Consider the following 18,446-nt stretch of genomic DNA (forward strand, 5'->3'; position numbering starts at 1 on the left):
GAGGTGCCTGGAGGAGGTTTCACTCCTCACTCTCCCCCACTGCTCTCCATTCGCTTAACATAGCGGCTGTTCAATACTGAACGGCTGCTGGTTATACTGAACGATTGTCGTTCAGCTCCTCTTTCATTGTTTAGGCTGCATAAAATCCTGACTGCTGATCATTCGGTATTGCACCCCCGCTGTGTTAAGTGAATGGAGAGGGGCGAGGGACCGTGAGGAGAGAAGTCTCCAGCCACCCCACTGCGAGCCAACGATACTCTCTTCTGTGCAACAGCATGGGAGTGGGGACGTTTGTTGGGAATCCACAACTCCTATCTGGTCGTGTGAGACCAGTCTTAAGTGCATACAATTATTAAACAGATGACTAACAGTGACATCTGTCACCATTGGCTATGATGGCATACCTTCAATGATATATGATGACCCTGGAGGTCCCTTCCAGCTCTTCTATTCTAGGATTCTATCAAATATCTGTCTGGGATGATTTAGTGATCCTGCACCGAGCAGGGGGTTGGACCCGATGACCCTGGAGGGCCCTTCCAACTCTACCATTCTATGATATGTCATAGAAAGATATATTGAGTTATGGCGATGACTGAAAACTGCTATTAACCCTTTCCAATCCACTGTCTGACGTTTAAAGACATTCTGATTGAAGGCTGAACAGCTTCCAATGTCGGAAGACATCCGTCAGGGTATTCTTACCCTAGATTACTGGCTACTCTGTTGTAAGGGGCCTCTCCAACATGTCCAATACCGCTGTATTGGCTTTAGCCAGCAGTTGGTGCCACTGTATAATGGCAGAAAGCCAAAACCCCCTAGGAAACCCTGAATCCAAAATTGGATTGCAAAGGGTTAACATATTGGAAATTGAAAAAACACAGTGATTAACATATTACGGTCATACAATACAATCGTCATCTGTGGCTGCAAATTGCATCTTAATTTTTTTTTACTTGCTTTTTAGTTAGTTGCAAATTTGGGATCAAGATGTACAGTTCATTCACTTTGGAGCTCACTATGGTTATAGGTTGGGCTCTGATGGAGCTGTGTAGGCGGAGGAGGTAGGAGATCTCGCCAGTGATTGGGGTTGGATCGTCTACCATTCCGGGTGATTCTGGTAGATGTGGAATTTATTACATTTCATAATAACCTTTAATGGAGCATTAGATAACCACAGTTGTTGTCTGAGATGACAGCGGAATGATTAGATGTTGTATCTAGAATGGTGTTGGGCATGGAAAAAGCCTCCGGCAAGCAGTAGTTGGCATATCATTAGGATGTAATTATGGTGGTTGTTCTGTTGTATGTTGTGAGAACAAATATATTCATTTAAACACAAGGCTTGTCTGGTCTTGTTGGTTGAATATAATTTGTGTTTTTGCATTGAACACTGGACCTCCTGTCTTACTGTAGTAATTATACGTGTGCTGATGTTCTCATGCATGTTCTGTATAATACTATCCTTGTTGCGAATATGTCTCAGCTTGGCACATGCCAACGTGTGTAAATCAACAAGTGAATATTCATGAAATAAACTATGGTCCCAATCAGAATAATGGGAATAAGAGCAGAATTGTTACTTACCCCCATGTGCGGTTCTGCACAGTTTATGATATAGGGTGTCCCAAAAAATGTACACACACCTCCATAGTGGTTATTTATGCCCTTTTTCAAAATCCGAACTCAATTTTGTTGGCAATATGTAGTTTACATTGTCTCTAAAGATGTTAGCAGTCACATGATTGCTAAAGCCACCATATTGGCGTCGGAGTCAAATAAAATGGCAGAGGCACCCTTGACTTTTGAGCAGGACAAGACCATTTTGAATTCGTATTGGTAATTTTGAGAACTTATATGACGTACAACGACAATGGCAACTTGGATGTGGAACAGAACCTCCAACACGCCTGACAATCACATGCATTCGTGGTAAGTTAGAAGCTTATGGTGCCGTGCGTGATGTTGCTTTACACCTCCCAGATCTTTGCTTGTCCACAAGTCCCGCTACCTCAGATGCTACAGTAAATTGCTAAATGTTTATTGGGCTTTAGAAAATCCTCCCAGTCATGTGGACAAAGCCGTTGATTTACTGGGGCTCAGTGTCTGGTGTGGACTGTCATCCATGGATTTAGCTAGACATTTTTGAGGGCAGTCACTAGCCCGGTGTACCTCAACACGTTTCACACGTCTGTTTTACTGGTGCTGTTCAAATCCCTACTTTTCCCCCTGACTTAACACCCCTCAACCTCTACCTACGGGGAACCCTAACAGATGTGGTATACCATAGAAAACCGGCTGCACTACAGGAAGAAATTGAAATGTGTAGAACATTCCCTGTAACCAATATTGTTCATATAGTAGCTCGCTAAAATCAGAAGTGTCTAGATGTTAATGGTGACCACCAGAGGTGTAACTTGAAGCTCCTGGGCCCCAATGCAAAACCTGCAACAGGGCCCCCAACTATAATACTTTTATTCATAGTACTGAGCTCCCAATATGAAGAAGAGAGGCTTTATGGGCCCTCTAAGGTTCCTGGGCCCGGGTGCAACTGCATCCCCTATAGTTACGCCCCTGGTGACCACTTTGAGCACCTTTTGTGATTGAGGAGTCAAACCTGACAATGAAAAACAGTTACTTCTGTGTCTAGGGCATAAAGGAAAAAATGACATTGCCACTCTTGTCCACAGGCTGTGTCTGGCATCGCAGTCAATTTTTTTCAAACCTCATAAACCCTTTTAACGTTGAGTTAAATATTGTCTTTTTTTTCTGATAGGCCAGACATGTAGACCTTTTTTAGCCCGCCCTGTGATAATCCTTCTTATTTTGTAGGGATTGTGTTTTAGGATCCCGGCTGCCTTAATACCCCTAGCAGTGACCTTTTACTGCCAGTTCCTAAAATATTTTTGCTCTCTTTCTGGATTAATCACATGTTCTCTTTTTCTAAACTAACAATGCTTCTATAGACAGAACCTTTGGAGGATAAATATGTCTGAATGTAATTTGAATGGAAATTCAGAATTGTCTTATATTATTAAAATTATATATAATACTAGTATATTTTTATTATACAATAACTTTTTTCTCTTCTTGCTATTTACCATACATTAGTTTATTATATACAAGCTATTTTATATCTATCATATGCCACACAGTAGATTCTTTTCATTATAATATGCATCTTTTTTATCTATTACTATATATAATACACTAGTGTTTTTTGGGGTTTTTTTGCTATTCTTTTACTATACATCCATGCCATTAATTTCTCAATGCTGAATGTCACATTGCATTTGGGTCCCAGAATACAAAGAAATGTCATAGTTCTGCTACTCTGCTTTCTTTTCTGTACAATTGACTCTTGGACTTGCGAGCCCTAAGCTGGACAAGACAAATGTTAGGCTGATTCATGCATCCGTGATGCAGATGTGTCCCGGTCCGCCTACAGCTCTACTGACCCAAACTCAAAGCATCATGGGAACCTATAGGTTCGGATCCGTAGAATCAGTAGACCCGCAGTCGGGCGCAGACATTCGTCTACATTATGGATGCAGTAATGCTCCTGTAATAAGCTCATATGAAGCTGGCCTCAGGCGTGTGGAGAATTCCACATTAAGCACTGTATTCATCCATTTCAGGGCTAACTTAATTGCAGATTTCTTTAGCCCGAATTCCAGAATGGAAGGAATGTAAGAGCATTAAATATCAAACACCTCGGTTTAAGATGCCTATGAATGAAATTGGCTTGTCTAGTACAAGAAAACTCTGTAGATTACAAGCGTGTATATATATATATATTCTTTTTTATTAACTGCGCTCTGGGTTTCTTAATCACAGGAATGTGTTCTAATTTCAGGCTTGAACAAGAAATTGAGGATCTAGAAAAGCAGGAAACTCAACTGTCTGCTAAAGAAGTGCACGTCCTACAGAGGCTGAGGTCTGTGGAACGAACGACTGAAGATATAATAAAAGTATGGAAATTTGGATACGAAGGGGAGTCGTGTAGAAGATTTCTATATATACTAAAAGGATACGACAATTGTTTAATTACTAGAGATGAACGAGCGTACTCGGATAAGCACTACTCGCTCGAGTAATTTGCTTTATCCGAGTATCGCTGTGCTCGTCCCTGAAGATTCGGGTGCCGGCACGGAGCGGGAAGCTGCAGGGGAGAGCGGGGAGGAACGGAGGGGAGATCTTTCTCTCCCTCTCTCCCGCCCGCTCTCCCCTACTCCCCGCTGCGACTCACCTGTCAGCCGCAGCGGCACCCGAATCTTCAGGGACGAGCACAGCGATACTCGGATAAAGCAAATTACTCGAGTGAGTAGTGCTTTTCAGAGTACGCTCGCTCATCTCTATTAATTACTAATCTTTATATCAACCACATAACCGTTTATTTAAGAAGTATCAAACTGCGTAGACTGGTGGATGTTCATACGGTAGAAGGTGGTAATGTTCCATAAAACATCACTTTACAAGTGAAATCATTTTAGGGAAGTAATGATTAAACTACTGAAGTTCTGCTTTTTGAACAGTGTATATTTTCATCTCTTTTATGCTTTTCAGGCTGTGAAAGCTGAAGTGCGAGAAGGTATGTAGATATATTGTCCACTTGCTATTAGTACATGGTTTTTATGTTTATTACTATATGAAGAAACGGGTCTATAAACATGTAATCCCATTAGCACAGAGAGAATCTTAGAACGAACAGACCTGTATTAGGGTGGCCATACGCTTTCGATATAGATTGACTGAATGCACTGATTTTGGTGCAACTGGACGATCATCTAATGGGTATGGTGGCCTCCCAACTCTTCCCTGATGGCAGATCATTTCAACTGCCCATAAGCTGTGACCCAAACTGTAATGAGGTCCACCTCACCCAACATGCTATTTAGTTGTTATCTTAATGCCCATTTACACGGAACGATTATCACTCAAAAAATTCATTCAAACGACCAAAAGTGAGCAATAATCGTTACATGTAAATGTGGGCATCGTGCCCTTTTCGTCTGAACGATGATTTTAAGGTGAACTTAAAACCCATCGTTCAGCCGCAGAGAGATAAAGTATTTCGCAACAGACTGCATGCTGTGTTCTCTGTAGGAGGCGGGAGATTACATTGTATTCTGCTGGCAGCCCAGAGGAGAACAATGCAGCTGTGCATGTGATTAGTTACACGCTGGGCTCTGCAGACAGCTTCAGCAGGCCCATTTTACATGCAAATGCAGATGATAAAGTGGTAATGGACATTCGTGTCCATTAACCCTTTATGGAAAAAGATCACTAAAACTTTCAATTTTTCAATCGTTTGAAAGATTAACTTTGCATGTAAGTGGGCCTTTATGTGGCATAGATGCCTTTGGGTGAGGCAGTTGTTACGTCTGCATCCCCTGTAGCTACACCCCTTAGAAGAACAATAATGTTTTGTAGTTTGTGAGCTGCATTTATACATAAGACTTTTTCCTTTTGTAACTTTTCAATCAAAGATTTCACAAAGTGATTATTTTAACGAAGTGTTTTTGGTTTTAGCTCTAGTAACAAGTTTCATTAATGCTATGATATGCCTAGTTCTCAATAGTGTCTGCAGCAGGCAACTTCTCTAAGCCATTGGTTTGGGAATACTGCTCCAGGCACTTATAATGGTAGAAACCATAAATTGTAGAAACTGCAGTAAGTATTTTGATGTATGTTTTTTTGCTTGGTCCAGAACCAGTAAAGGATATTTATGCTGGTATCCCTGACTTACCACCTTCCTACATACCCTCATTTATCAGAAGAATGGAGAGTGCGCAAAGTGAAAATGGGGAGGAGGCAAGAAAAGGTATAAACTATACTATATCCAATGCACAATCAATGATGTGATTGATCCCCCGCATACAAACATCTATCGTGGGTGGGTCATCAACTTGGGCTAAAGATGCCATTAGAGCAAAGTTGGCTGAACCTACCGAGTTCAGTGGAAGCATCTAACTCTAAAAGAGTTGGCACATGCATAGAACAGTGGCAGATGTTGAGGAGCAGAAGGATTGAATATTAGATATCACCCATGACAACGACAGATTGAACATGGTGAAATCTATCACTATGCTAGTCTTCATTTGGGCTAAAGGTGATATCAGTAGAACCGTCTGGCTGTTCTATGTGTATGGGTGTGCCAGCCCTTTCCCAATAGCAGATGTTGAGAGGAAGGAATGGACACACTGGATTTCACCATGCCCTGTTCTCACGGGAGAGAAGTTTCTGGTAGAGGGGTCTGCACTGAGAATACATGCCAAGCATACCAATGTATGGGTGGGGGTAGAATAGCTGTGGAACAAATGAGCGATTTGAGATTCATGGACTTGTTAGGAACTCTTCTACCTCCTTAACTGTTATGTGTAGCTTTGGAAGTAGGTGGGATAAAAAAAAAGTGTTTTTTTTTTTTTTTTTTTTTTTTTTAGCTAACAGTAAATTATAGCACTGTGCTCAATAAGGATTATAGAGTGCGCTGAACAAGCCAAATGTTGTGTATTATTTTATTTGATTTTTTTAAAAGGGGACTATTTTTTGTACAGACACTACAGATCTTAGAATATAGTGTACCCATCAGGTTATATAAGGTTTTCTTCACATAACAGCCCATTTTCTGGCAATAACTTTTTTGGTTTACTCTGTACAATTACTATCTCCCATGTTTCATACTGTAATATACTAATAATGTGTATGTTTGCATAGCATTATTTGCCATGGAAATCAAGGTTGAGAAAGATTTGAAGACTGGTAAAAATACAGTAATATCATCCATCCCAGTGCCATCGGATGAAATTACAGATGCAGGAGTGAAAGTCTATGATGATGGCAGAAAGTCTGTGTATGCAGTAAGTTCTGAAGGAAAGACGGAAAACAATGGAATAGACAGTCTTGCCCCTATAGAAGTGGAGGATCTTCTGAGGAAAGCTACAGAAAGGAGTACACAGTCTCCTACAGAGTACCATGAACCAGTATTTGCAAATCCCTTTCACAGTGCTACAACTCACAAGGGCCAAGTTTCCCCCAGGATAAATGGCCATAGTTCACCGGTTATCATGGGACATCAAAATGGTCATCATAATACAGATACAGAAGAAATGCCAATAATTAAACCACCTGTTCAAAAAGATCAAACATCTCCTCAGCCAAGAGTCCTCATGCAGAATGGGCAAGCAACTAACATGGAATTCCAAATTAAGGAGGCTCAACCTGAAGCAACAGTTAGGAACTCAGGAGCTGACATCACCGAATACTCACTTACGCAACTGGAAGATGACATACACTACAACATCGTCCATGCTACACCTTGTTATGTAGATGAGAACGAGCCAGTTACTATGATTTTCATGGGGTACAAGCATGCTGATGAAAACGAAACCAAGTCACTAACCGATTACGAAGGGGTCATCCGGGCAGAATTAGTTGTTATCGATGATGAAGAGGAGGATAATAAGGAAGAAGAAAAAACAGCGAAAGAACTAATTAATGTACCTAAAACCCAACCAAGCCATATTTCTAATCCTTCCATCCCAACCAATACTGTGCAAAAAGTCCTAACGCACAATATCGCTTTGCACAGTCCTCAACCCTACAAGAACTCCATATCTTTGCGAGAGCAAGTTGCAACCCTGGGGCCCCATAACTATCTCCCTGTCTCCACACAGAGTACAGATGATGGTACTGAGGACCCATCTCTAACAGGTGAGAAACCTGTCAAGTGGTGCAAATGTTGTTCTATAATGTGATGTTTTTGTATGTCATTGGTCCATGATGACATAAGTCATTTGTGGCTCCTGCCCATGATTTTAGCACCGATGTCTACTGAATTACTAGTTAAGATATTTTAGGGTATTTTGTATTTTTTTTTTACATTTTTGTAAAGATTTAACTACAGTTCCCTGCTCATACATGACCGGGGCACAACTACAGTTTAATGTCAGAAGTCTTCTGGCTTCCAGTTTATTGCATCACCACACGAACATGTATGGTGCATCTATAGGTAAGTGGTGAGAATCCCCCTAAAGAGGATTGCATGACAGTATAAGTCTTTGTAGATTGCTGCTGTTGATATCGGCTCCTCATTCTTTGCACCCTTTCAAAATTTGTGTAAGAGAAGAGATGTTGCCTTGTCGGCAGCAGCAAGAAGCACGATATTATACACCAATCTATTGATGTTTTTGTCTTCTGTTGTAATTACAAACATGCACAGGACCCGCATTCTGCCATGTTTGCTGCAATGTTTTCTCTGCAGATAAATCTGCATGACTGCAATCATTTGTCCGTGAAATCAAGGGGTAATGATGGTTACCATTTCCCCCAAATCCCTCATTATCCTTGGTTATTAAGATCTTGGCACATGAGTTGAAGGCAATGGCCACCTTCACAACCAATTTTCTTTAACTGTTTCAATCCATCCAAAATGAAAAAGAAGCAACTTTGCAAATGGTCTTGATTAAAAACTTCCAATCACTTTGTGTCTACAGCTCTCATGCAAACCCCTGTGCTTCCATGGTAGCAATCAAACAAAACATGAGCGTAGTCTGATCCTGCAGACACTTTTTTTGTTCCCTACTTCTTGTTAACCTAAAAAGCCAGCATACACATGAGGTCCTCTGACGTATGTGTACAGGGGCGCCTCTGACGTTTCCTTGACAGAAGATGTTGGGGTAAAGAAAAGTCTAACATGTTGAATTTCAACACCCAATATTTTTGTTCTTCCTGGAGATGCACCTCTGCCAGAGGTGCATCTCCAGGAAGAAGATGCATTTCCCATGGGGAGATTCAGCTTCATTGAATGATTGTGTATGGGGATGTTGACATAGATGGCTGTCAGTCAAACGAGCGTTTGGCGACAACTATTGAAGGTGTATGGGCACCTTAAAGGGGTTTGTAATTCTTTATTTAGTTTTGGGCCCCCATTCCCAAAACTATATAGGAATAATATACTCGCCATGACACCGGACTGGTGCTCCGGCATCTGACAGGTGACGTCAGCAGTTCTTCTGGCTTGGTGATGTCCCTAAACTTGTCATGTGGGCTTCTAATGTAGATGCTCTCTGAGAGGTTTATGGGATGTTGCTGATGGCATCCTTGTTTGGCCTTCTGTTGGCTGTAGTGCTCACCTGGGTTAACTACCCAAGTGACCGCTTCAGCTGAAGTAAATAGAAGACCAGAGGGGGAGCATCTCTGCAGCAGGGAGGGGGAGTACTAGTTTTTTTTTTTTTTTATAAAATGCATTCCCTACTGTCACCACTGTAATAATTACGAGGAAAACCCAGTTAAGTTATCAAAAAGTAGATTGAACAAAAGGGTGATTACATGGTAACAGACAAACCCTAAGCATAGTCTGAATCTGCAGACACCTAGGTTTGCATTGTAGCTCTAGCCAAAAAAATGTTGGGAAGTTTGTAATTAAAAACTTTTTGCAAAGTTGCTTTCAGAGGTGGACCTAGCCTCTCAGATTAGAGAAGAGAGGTCTCAAGAACACCCATAGTTAGTGAGACCTCTTCCTTTCTCTTTGTTCAATATCAGACACTTCTACCTGTTTTCTGGATGGCCCTGACTGGATTTCGCAGATTATTCTATGTACTGGCCTTTTGGAGAAGTAGCTGCGCCTTGCATTAAGTGTAATGATGGATTTTGGGCAAAATATTTGATTTCCCTTTCAAAAACTACATTTGAACTGGATACCACACTGAATCCCACTGGATACCACACTGAATGCACAATGATGTTAATTGTTAAGTCATCTTCCCAAATGTAATTGCCATTTTGGAAAACCCATTTCTATGATTTGTGGATATGCTTTCACGAGTCTGCCTCCTTTCTAACTGTCTGTAAACTTCTGCTTTTGCCACTGGGAATAATGCTGAGGTATGTTGTTCTGCATTCTCTTTTGGCAGTTTAGCATGGTTGCCAACCATTAGAACCCTGACCCAATTAGTAGTTAGTACTAGAGATTACTAAAATACTTAATGACTCTCCAAAGTGGGAATCGGCCAAAATTTCTGTAAATTTTCACAATTTTTTTTTTCCTTACCATTTATAGATGAAAACATTTTTAGAAATGTAATTCTCCAAAATCAACCCAATTTGTGGTGAATCTTAAATCTATAACATCAATTTGTCAGTGTAATTGGTTACCGAACTATTGATTGCCCACTGAGTCAAATTTGCTCTTCTTTACGGAGCTTTTATTTCTGATCCCATCCCCTATTCCCCATCTAATGGAATAGTTCATATTATACTGCTTATCCTGTAGTCGCACTATTTCCCTGTACTGTGTGCCCCTGATAATGCCACAAATAGAAGATTTTACTAACTTTATGCCAATTTATTAGTGAAAGTACAAAAATACAAGATGTCAATATCGCTGATCGTAGGAAATGTTGGCCAACAGTCAACTTTTCCTAGAGAATACCTTCACGTTGGCAATCCTGCTCTACACTCCTTTCCCTTTTCCTCAAAAAGAGTTAAATATGAAACATTTTGGAAATATTCCTGATTCTCTTCTCTCTTGTTCTCTTCATTCACGCAGCATTGAGAATTAGAATGGCCAAGCTGGGGAAAAAAGTGATCTAAGATTCGCACTCACTACCTATGGAGATTTTAAACTAATGGATGAAGAACTCCAGAGACTTGTGTATACATTTTTAATGGACATTTTACAGTAGGCAACCAACCGCACGCTCCAGCTGTCGTTGAACTGGCAATGCATTCTGGGACTACAAGTTTCAACAGTAGCTGGAGAGCCACTAGTGCCTGTCTCCTGCCGTATTGCTTCTGTGACTAATGCTATGCAAGTTGATGTCTTTTGGTATAGCAACCTGTTTCTTTTGAGGATTGAAAGATACTTTCCGATGAGTCTAACCTTGTGCATTTGACTTTTTTGTATTGCGTTACTTTTTGTAGTTCTGTCATTATATGCAGCTTCGGACAAGATCTGACTTGACTTCCCGTGTACTTAGAGGCTTGATATTTTATTCTTTAAGATAATTACCCCAATTGTTAGTTGCATAATAGGCGAAACTTCAAAGTCTGCTCTTTGTTTGAGGAGAAGCCTAATTCTACCATGCTTGGGGTTGCTTTGGTAAAATATATAAAATGTTTCCTCGGCATTTTACTGCAAGGTTATGTAATGCTGACTGAGGGCTCCTTCACATTTGTATCTTTAAGCTCTGCTTCCCACTAAAAAAAATATGAGCAGATAGTAGAAGAGGGAAAGGAAATAAGTATCTGCTGGAATCTCCTTATAGTTCTCTTAAAGGGGTTTTCCAGGAGTAAAGCCCCTTTAAATCGGAACAAGCATGCAACCCATGGTGAAGTAGCAACTGTATATCATTCGCTTGGCATGCATTTATACTGAATAATTGGGTAATATTGAGCGTTCATTGGACCATAACCACCTCTAGTCAACTCCTCTGTCACTGCTTCCTATTCGGCAAATTGTAAAATGCCTGTTTATACTAATTGATGCAGCAGACAAACTTTTTTTTTCAGGTTCACATGAGGGATCAGATCTATGTACGTAGTTATCATGTAAACCACTTGATCTAGTGTTGATTTGCACGGTAGTTGCTATGTGAAAAAGGTCATCATTTTCCACCCATCCTCTGGACAGCTCATCAATAGTTGAACGGCAGCAGTCTGCTGCTTGTATCCCTGCTGAATGAAGAGGGCACGGCACTCAGTTGACTACTGCAGGCCTCTTTTTTAGGCCGTCACGTTCATCAGTCATATGATCTGAAAGCAGTTCAGTCCTATTCAAGTGAATCGTACGGAGTTGCAATACCAAGCACAGCCACTATACAATGTGCGGTGCTGTGTCTGGTGTAGATTAAAGCATCAGCGGCGCTCAGCTGAGTGCTGCTGTCACTTCAATAAGCTAATTAGCAGTGATTCTGAGTTGTGAACCCCTGCCAATCAACTTGATGACATATTCTGAGAATGCATTGGCTTAACGGAAGCCACTAGATGTGTTTGGCCTCTACACCAAACATGACCATACAAAGTGATGTAAACCTAGCTTACTATAAATTGTCTTCAATATTTTCTTTGGTAACATTGACTATATCTTGGTTAAAAAAAAATTCTAGGATCTAGGCACAAACCCTTATTTCTTGGTTAAAGAGGGTGGATAATATAAATTAGAGAAGCAGGTGTCTCATTTTCTTAATACTAATTTGGGAGGGTTGTAGGTCAGCCATGCATGGTTAGATGTCATGCTGAATTCACGGTTATGAGGCGTCGTCTTAAAAATATCAGATAATCCTAAATGGCTTTCCAATCCACTGTCTGACGTCTAAAGACATTATGATTTAAGGCTGTACAGCTCCGATGCTGGAAGAAATCCGTCTGGGTTCTCTTACTGTATATTGCCAGCCTCTCTGCTGTCGGAGCCTATCCATTGGTCACCTCATGCAGTACTGGCTTTAGCCAGCAGATAGTGCCACTTTATAACGGCAGAAAAAGAGTAAGCCCCTTAGGAAAACTAGGATACAAACTGGATTGGAAAGGGTTAATATTCCAAAACTTAGTATTCTACTCTGGTTCATCCTGATATTTCTGCACTTCCCCATACATTGCTGGATAACTACGCTGAAAAATGGGATCAGGTATGGAGTTTCCCATACTTGTCTGAAACTCCATTTTTTTTGACTATTTTGTTCCAAATTTATTAAAAGGTGTCCCCTACTTTAATACATTTGGTCTGTTCCAAGTCAGTTCGTGCCAACATTTATGCCATTTTCTGGCTTTAGAACTGATTTGTTGGAAAGTTGCTGGCCCCTCCCCATTTCCAGTAAACCTTGCCCACTTTTCGTAAGGAGAAAAGTCACAAATTTTGCAAATCGATTTTGTTAATTATGAAAACTAGGAGAATTGATCAGTCTGTACCGCTTGTTATGTAGAAGACCATGTTGTGCCACTAGCAGTGCTTAGAAGGGGAAAATATGCCCCAGTATATAGGGCATCAGATGGAGCATCATGCAATTCTGGTTTTGGTCCAAGCCCTGCAAGTCTCTGGATAACTCCAAAGCATAACACTGGTACAGTATTCGGGATACTTTATCGCATCATAATGGGGTTTCTCCTTAGAGTTATAGCACCATTGGTGAGCAGGTCAGATAATCAGATCTGATGCATCTATTCATAATGACCATTTGTAGTAATTGCTGTCATTCGTGGTTGTGTTATACTCTACTGGTGTGGATAATAATAAGGTCTGGGAAGGGTAAATTACAAGCTAGAATGTATCTAGATCAAGAAACAGACAAGTCTATTTATGAACAATGGTGTAAAACAGGCCCTTTGTTATCCTTGCAGCGCTGCCCGTTATAACCTTTAATTGCTATCACTGCTTCATTGTTCCCAGCGGAACAGAAAATACTAAAATTTCAGAGTTTGGAAACTAAAGTATGAAATGTTGGAAAAACCTGTCCATCAAATAGTACCCTGAAGTCTTCCTTCTATACAGATAGCTGATTAGTTATTAGTAAAATGTACACAAGCACAGTATTTGGATGTGTTCTGTATAACTGTATATAGTTAAAGGGGTTGTGCCAAGAGCATAACCCTAATTCATATGTCCTGTTAGGACAAATAAATGTCAGAGCAGGGTCCACTCCATCTATGACCCAGAATGGAGAGCCACTTATGAAGAGCTGCTCCCGTTCTGGAAGACTTCCTGCCTTCCTTGTATTATCATGGGAATAGCCATCCTGTAACATTACACTTCTCCCTACAGTAAAAATAGTTGGTGGGCCATGGCTTTCCCCAGCAAAATCAACGAATTACTGGGTGTGCCGAGAGCAGGATGCATGTAGAGCAGTAGTTTGGCCTAAGCCACGCAATTTGGGAGAAGTTGCACATGTTGATACATGGTTGATTTATTGCCCTTTATCGACCGTCAGGATGCCTATAGTTTGTTTGCCTAATGCTCCTGTACCATCAGCTATCTCACCTGACACCCAGTATATCTTGTTCATTATGTCCTCAAGAACAAATATTTTGGAAGTTGACATTCAACTGCATGATCCTCATCTTCCCGACATACATTTCTGACTCAACGCTCCCCAGTGCTCGCCTGTTTACTCTACTGTTCAAGCAGTCAAAAGGACACATTCTGATCAGCTTATCAGAGGGACTTTTCCAACAAACAGTCCAATAGGGATAATCCGCAAACTTGCCTGCCTACTCGACCATCATAAAGCAGGCCTTATGGAATCCTAAACTAGAAGGGGGGATGGTTTCTCATCTGGATTGAGAACCTCAACCAATTAGAAAGAAAAGAGACACTACAGAAGTGTCTTACATATGGAGGACGGAACATACATGTGCATTATATGTAAAGCTTATTGATTTCATTTACCCTATTGAGACACTATAGGGAAACAGAAAACGTTCTTCCAGGTTCTCCTACATCCAAGCAACATGACACCCTGTGCTCAACGTAGTTTCAGAGGTGCCTTCTAACATGCTAGGATTTTCCAAAGCGGACAGCCTTTTTAAGCTGGCCCTAGTTGTCAACTAATGAGGAAACTATGGATTGGAGGATAGTCCGATCTCCTCCTTCCCCATCCATGTTTTTTGTGGATCTCCAGAAAACAGCAGTGTCAGTACCACTATCTAAATATGTTTTACAGTATGGTTTCTACATTGTAGCAGACAGTGGCTGTTAGCTATAACCCTGCCCCCTTCTATCAAACTCGTTAGTTGTGTGCCAATTACCTTTCCACACACAACCTATTACTGTCAGTGGTCCCAGTCTTAGTCCTGGTAATACAAAAAATTCCTACAAATATGAAAAGGATTTTTTAATTTTCAAGCCTGGTTTAACCAATGGTGTTGAAGAGATGTTTCCTCAATGTAGAATAATGTAATGACAATCATTGTGCTAGAAACCACTGCCGTAAGTAACCAGGGCTGATCCTGACTTGCACCTATTAAGCCAAATGTATCACTAGTATGTAGTCATGTTGTATGGAAGAGCTGTGCCTTATTTTGTCTTAAGAACGTATGGTTTCTAGGTTGCTTACCGCCTCTTATTTATTTGTCATGTCTGTATGGTAATTCACAGGTAACAAAAAGGAAATAAAGATTAAAAGACAGAGCATGTTGTTTTTTTTTCTATCGGTTTTCATTGTGTATTGTCTAAAGGTTATGCTCCATAGCAGTAATTATGTTTTTGGACATACAGATACATTGTGTGGACTTTGCTTTCAAGTATGCCTGCAGAAAGGCCCAGTGTAGGCTCAGGTGCACTGTATATCCTATATGAATTAGGGACAGCAGAAGTCCCAGAAGATAGGGACAACATTTGCCCTTTTCCAATCTTCAAAAAAGGGAAGAAGGTGGATCCAGGAAATATGGATCCTAATGGAAAAATGTATCAAGTGGGGTACCACAAGGCTCTGTTCTAGGTCCAGTGTTCAACATTTTTATAAATAATCTCGAGGAGGAAATTGATGGGAAACTGATCAAATTTGCTGACAACACAAAGCAAAGAGGGATAGCTAACACTAGGAAAGAGAGGGAGAGTATTCAAAAAGATCTCGAACAGCCTGACCAGTGGACGGTGACTAACAGAATGGTATTTAACAAGGAGAAATGCAAAGCCCTACATCTGGGCAAGAAAAATGAAAAAAAGCACATACAGAATGGGAGGAATTGGGCTAAACAGCAGCACATGTGAAAAAGACTTGAGTATACTAATAGATGATAGACCGAACATGAGTCAACAGTGTGATGCAGCAGCCAAAAAGGCAAACAAAATTCTGGGATGTATTAAGAGAAGCATAGAGTCTAGATTATGTGAGGTAATTATCCCCCTCTACTCTTCCTTAGTCAGACCTCATCTGGAATACTGTGTTCAGTTCTGGGCACCCCACTTTAAAAAAGACATAGACAAACTGGAGCAAGTTCAGAGAAGAGTTATCAAGCTGGTGAGCGGTCTGCAAATCATGTCCTATGAGGAACTGTTAAAGGATCCTGGAATGTTTAACTTGCAAAAAAAAAAAAAAAAAGACCGAGAGGAGACTTAATAGCTGTCTACAAATATCTGAAGGGCTGTCACAGTGCAGAGGGATCAGCCCTATTCTCATTTGCACAAGGAAAGACTAGAAGCAATGGGATGAAACTGAAAGGGAGCAGACACAGATTAGATATTAGAAAACACTTTCTGACAGTGAGGGTGATCAATGAGTGGAACAGGTTACCATGGGAGGTGGTGAGTTCTCCTTCAATGGAAGTGTTCAAAGGCTGGACAGACATCCGTCTGGGATGATTTAGTGAATTCAGCATTGAGCAGGGGGTTGGACCCGATGACCCTGGGAGGTCCCTTCCAACTCTCCCTCTTAATTCATAGAATGGTAGAGTCCTAAAATGTAGATGTGAGCTGGCTCTTTTGACTGGCTAAGGCCAAGCTTATGCGACCGAATTCGAACACGTAAACACACATAATACCATGGTACATCATGGCAATTTAAATAATTGATATTTGCTGTTACACACACAGTAGTTGGTTTTCCTTGCGTATGATACGCAAGTAAAGTAAAAAGCGCAGCATGTTCTGTTTCACCGGGTCTTATGAGCAATAGAGCCCTATTATCTATGGGTGCGTACTAAATGCTGTACATACGCAATTACATATTGGTAAAGCAACATCGCAGGAATTAAAAAAAAAACCCCAAAAACATGAAACCAGGAAGACGCTGCATGACAGCATGCGGGAGCTACCTGTGGTGGCAGTCAAAAATCATACTCGCCCGCTCCCATAAGCCTTTGGTGTTCTGATCTCAAGATCGTGCCAACACTGCAAATCAGATTTTTTTTTTTTTACAGTACCGCCACGCTCTCCAGCGGGGGCCACTGCTGGATCAAGAGGGGCAGGCTGAATATAAAAAATACCTCACCCAGCACCCTGTCACATCCCCTAACAGCACCATAACGTGACAAGTTCCCTTTAATTTCTGACTCCCGTTCTTAATATATTCTCAAGGACATGCATTCTATAAGTAGACAGTCAGGACTATGGCTGTGGGGGCTGTAGTTTAGTCCTTCTGTCTGAGCAGGGAGGCCCAAAGATCTTTGTGCTACAGCCTTAAATGCTAGTAATGTATTATTGAAGGCCAGAAGCTTCACTACTGTAGGCCAGGTAGTTGCCTTGGAGAGGGAGAACTCAAGCCTACTTGGTCCCGATTCCTCTTCTACCAACTGGTAAGAACTTATGCAGGGCTTACCTCTAGAATAGTCATTGTCACCAACCAAGAATTGTGAATTGTCCAGAGTGTCATGTAAAGGGCCCTTCACTTTAGGATGCCAAACCCCTTAGCAGAACAGAGGAAGGGCATTTAGATTTTTTTTACTGTAAGGTCCCATTCTTTTCTATATATGGTATTGGGCAATTCTCATTAGTAATACATTAATTTGTGACAAGTTTCATATTGAAAGCAGCTTAGTTTTGCTCAAGCTATTTTATTGTGAGGCTCATTAAGGTGCCTTTACTAGTTCTGAGCAATTATTGGGTCTGGAGTGATTGGCCTGATCCTCATTAAAATCAATGGTCCCCAAGTAAAAATCAAGTTCACGAGTTTGGCTTGCAGAAGGTAGATTTTGTATTTCATTTCTCTCTAATGAATGTGATGCAGTCCCAAGGTGAAATCTCAAACATTTGCGTAGATTTTGAAAAACTCCATTCACAGGTTGCCCCTGGTCCGATTTGAACCTAGAACTCCAGCAGTACAAGGCAATGGAGGAGATCTTTGCCAGAGGAGGAAGGTTGGTTCCTCAGGGGCTAGCACTGTTGGGCTGGGATTCTAGGTTCATGTCCATGTAGAATAGCTACAGGGAGGTTTTTATTCCTGTTCCATCCTGGAAAGGACAAACAAGTGTGGTGGCTCAGGGGGTTGCCTTGCAGCACTGGAGTCCTAGGTTCAAATTTGACCAAGGGCAACATCTGTATGGAGTTTTTACCGAGTGACCAGGTCAGATTCTGCAAAAAAAAAAAGATATGGTCCTGTTATTGCCTGTCCGATCATCATGAGCCTAGACATTCGATGTGACGAATCATTAGTCAAAATCGCAGCCATCTGAAGCATTCGATTCCAATACATTCATTCAGATGAACGATTTTCCAACATGTAAAGTCAGCTGGATGTAAAAAGTAGCATATACAGTGACTATGCCGACCGCTTTCACGAGTAGCCGTAAAATATTGGTCTTGGCATATCTTTTGGTCACGATCAACCTATGGGAGCCGGTGGCAGGGAGTGAGTTCAGCAGAGCAGATAGAATACCGGGCTGCGGCATGCGTGCGTATGTGTCTATACACAGGCAGCCGTGTGAATGGGCGAAAAAACCTGTAAATTCACTCATGCGGTTTTTGGGTGTAATGCAGGCTGACAAATATTGCAATGCCTGTGTGAATGAGCCCTAAA

At 41.1% G+C, this 18,446-nt stretch overlaps 1 protein-coding gene across 1 annotated transcript in view; it reads left to right on the forward strand.

Moving 5' to 3' along the window:
* The window catches only part of PALMD (palmdelphin), a 46,480-nt gene extending 31,358 nt beyond the window's left edge, over window positions 1-15,122 (forward strand). The window contains exons 4-8 of the mRNA XM_066597390.1: window positions 3,857-3,971; window positions 4,567-4,591; window positions 5,711-5,824; window positions 6,718-7,713; window positions 10,550-15,122. Coding sequence (XP_066453487.1) covers window positions 3,857-3,971; window positions 4,567-4,591; window positions 5,711-5,824; window positions 6,718-7,713; window positions 10,550-10,593 — 1,294 coding nt within the window. The 3' untranslated portion in view covers window positions 10,594-15,122. The remainder of the gene's footprint in view (window positions 1-3,856; window positions 3,972-4,566; window positions 4,592-5,710; window positions 5,825-6,717; window positions 7,714-10,549) is intronic.
* The last annotated feature ends 3,324 nt before the right edge of the window (window positions 15,123-18,446 follow it).

This window comes from Eleutherodactylus coqui, chromosome 3, assembly GCF_035609145.1.
Source record: "Eleutherodactylus coqui strain aEleCoq1 chromosome 3, aEleCoq1.hap1, whole genome shotgun sequence".
NCBI lineage: Eukaryota > Metazoa > Chordata > Amphibia > Anura > Eleutherodactylidae > Eleutherodactylus > Eleutherodactylus coqui.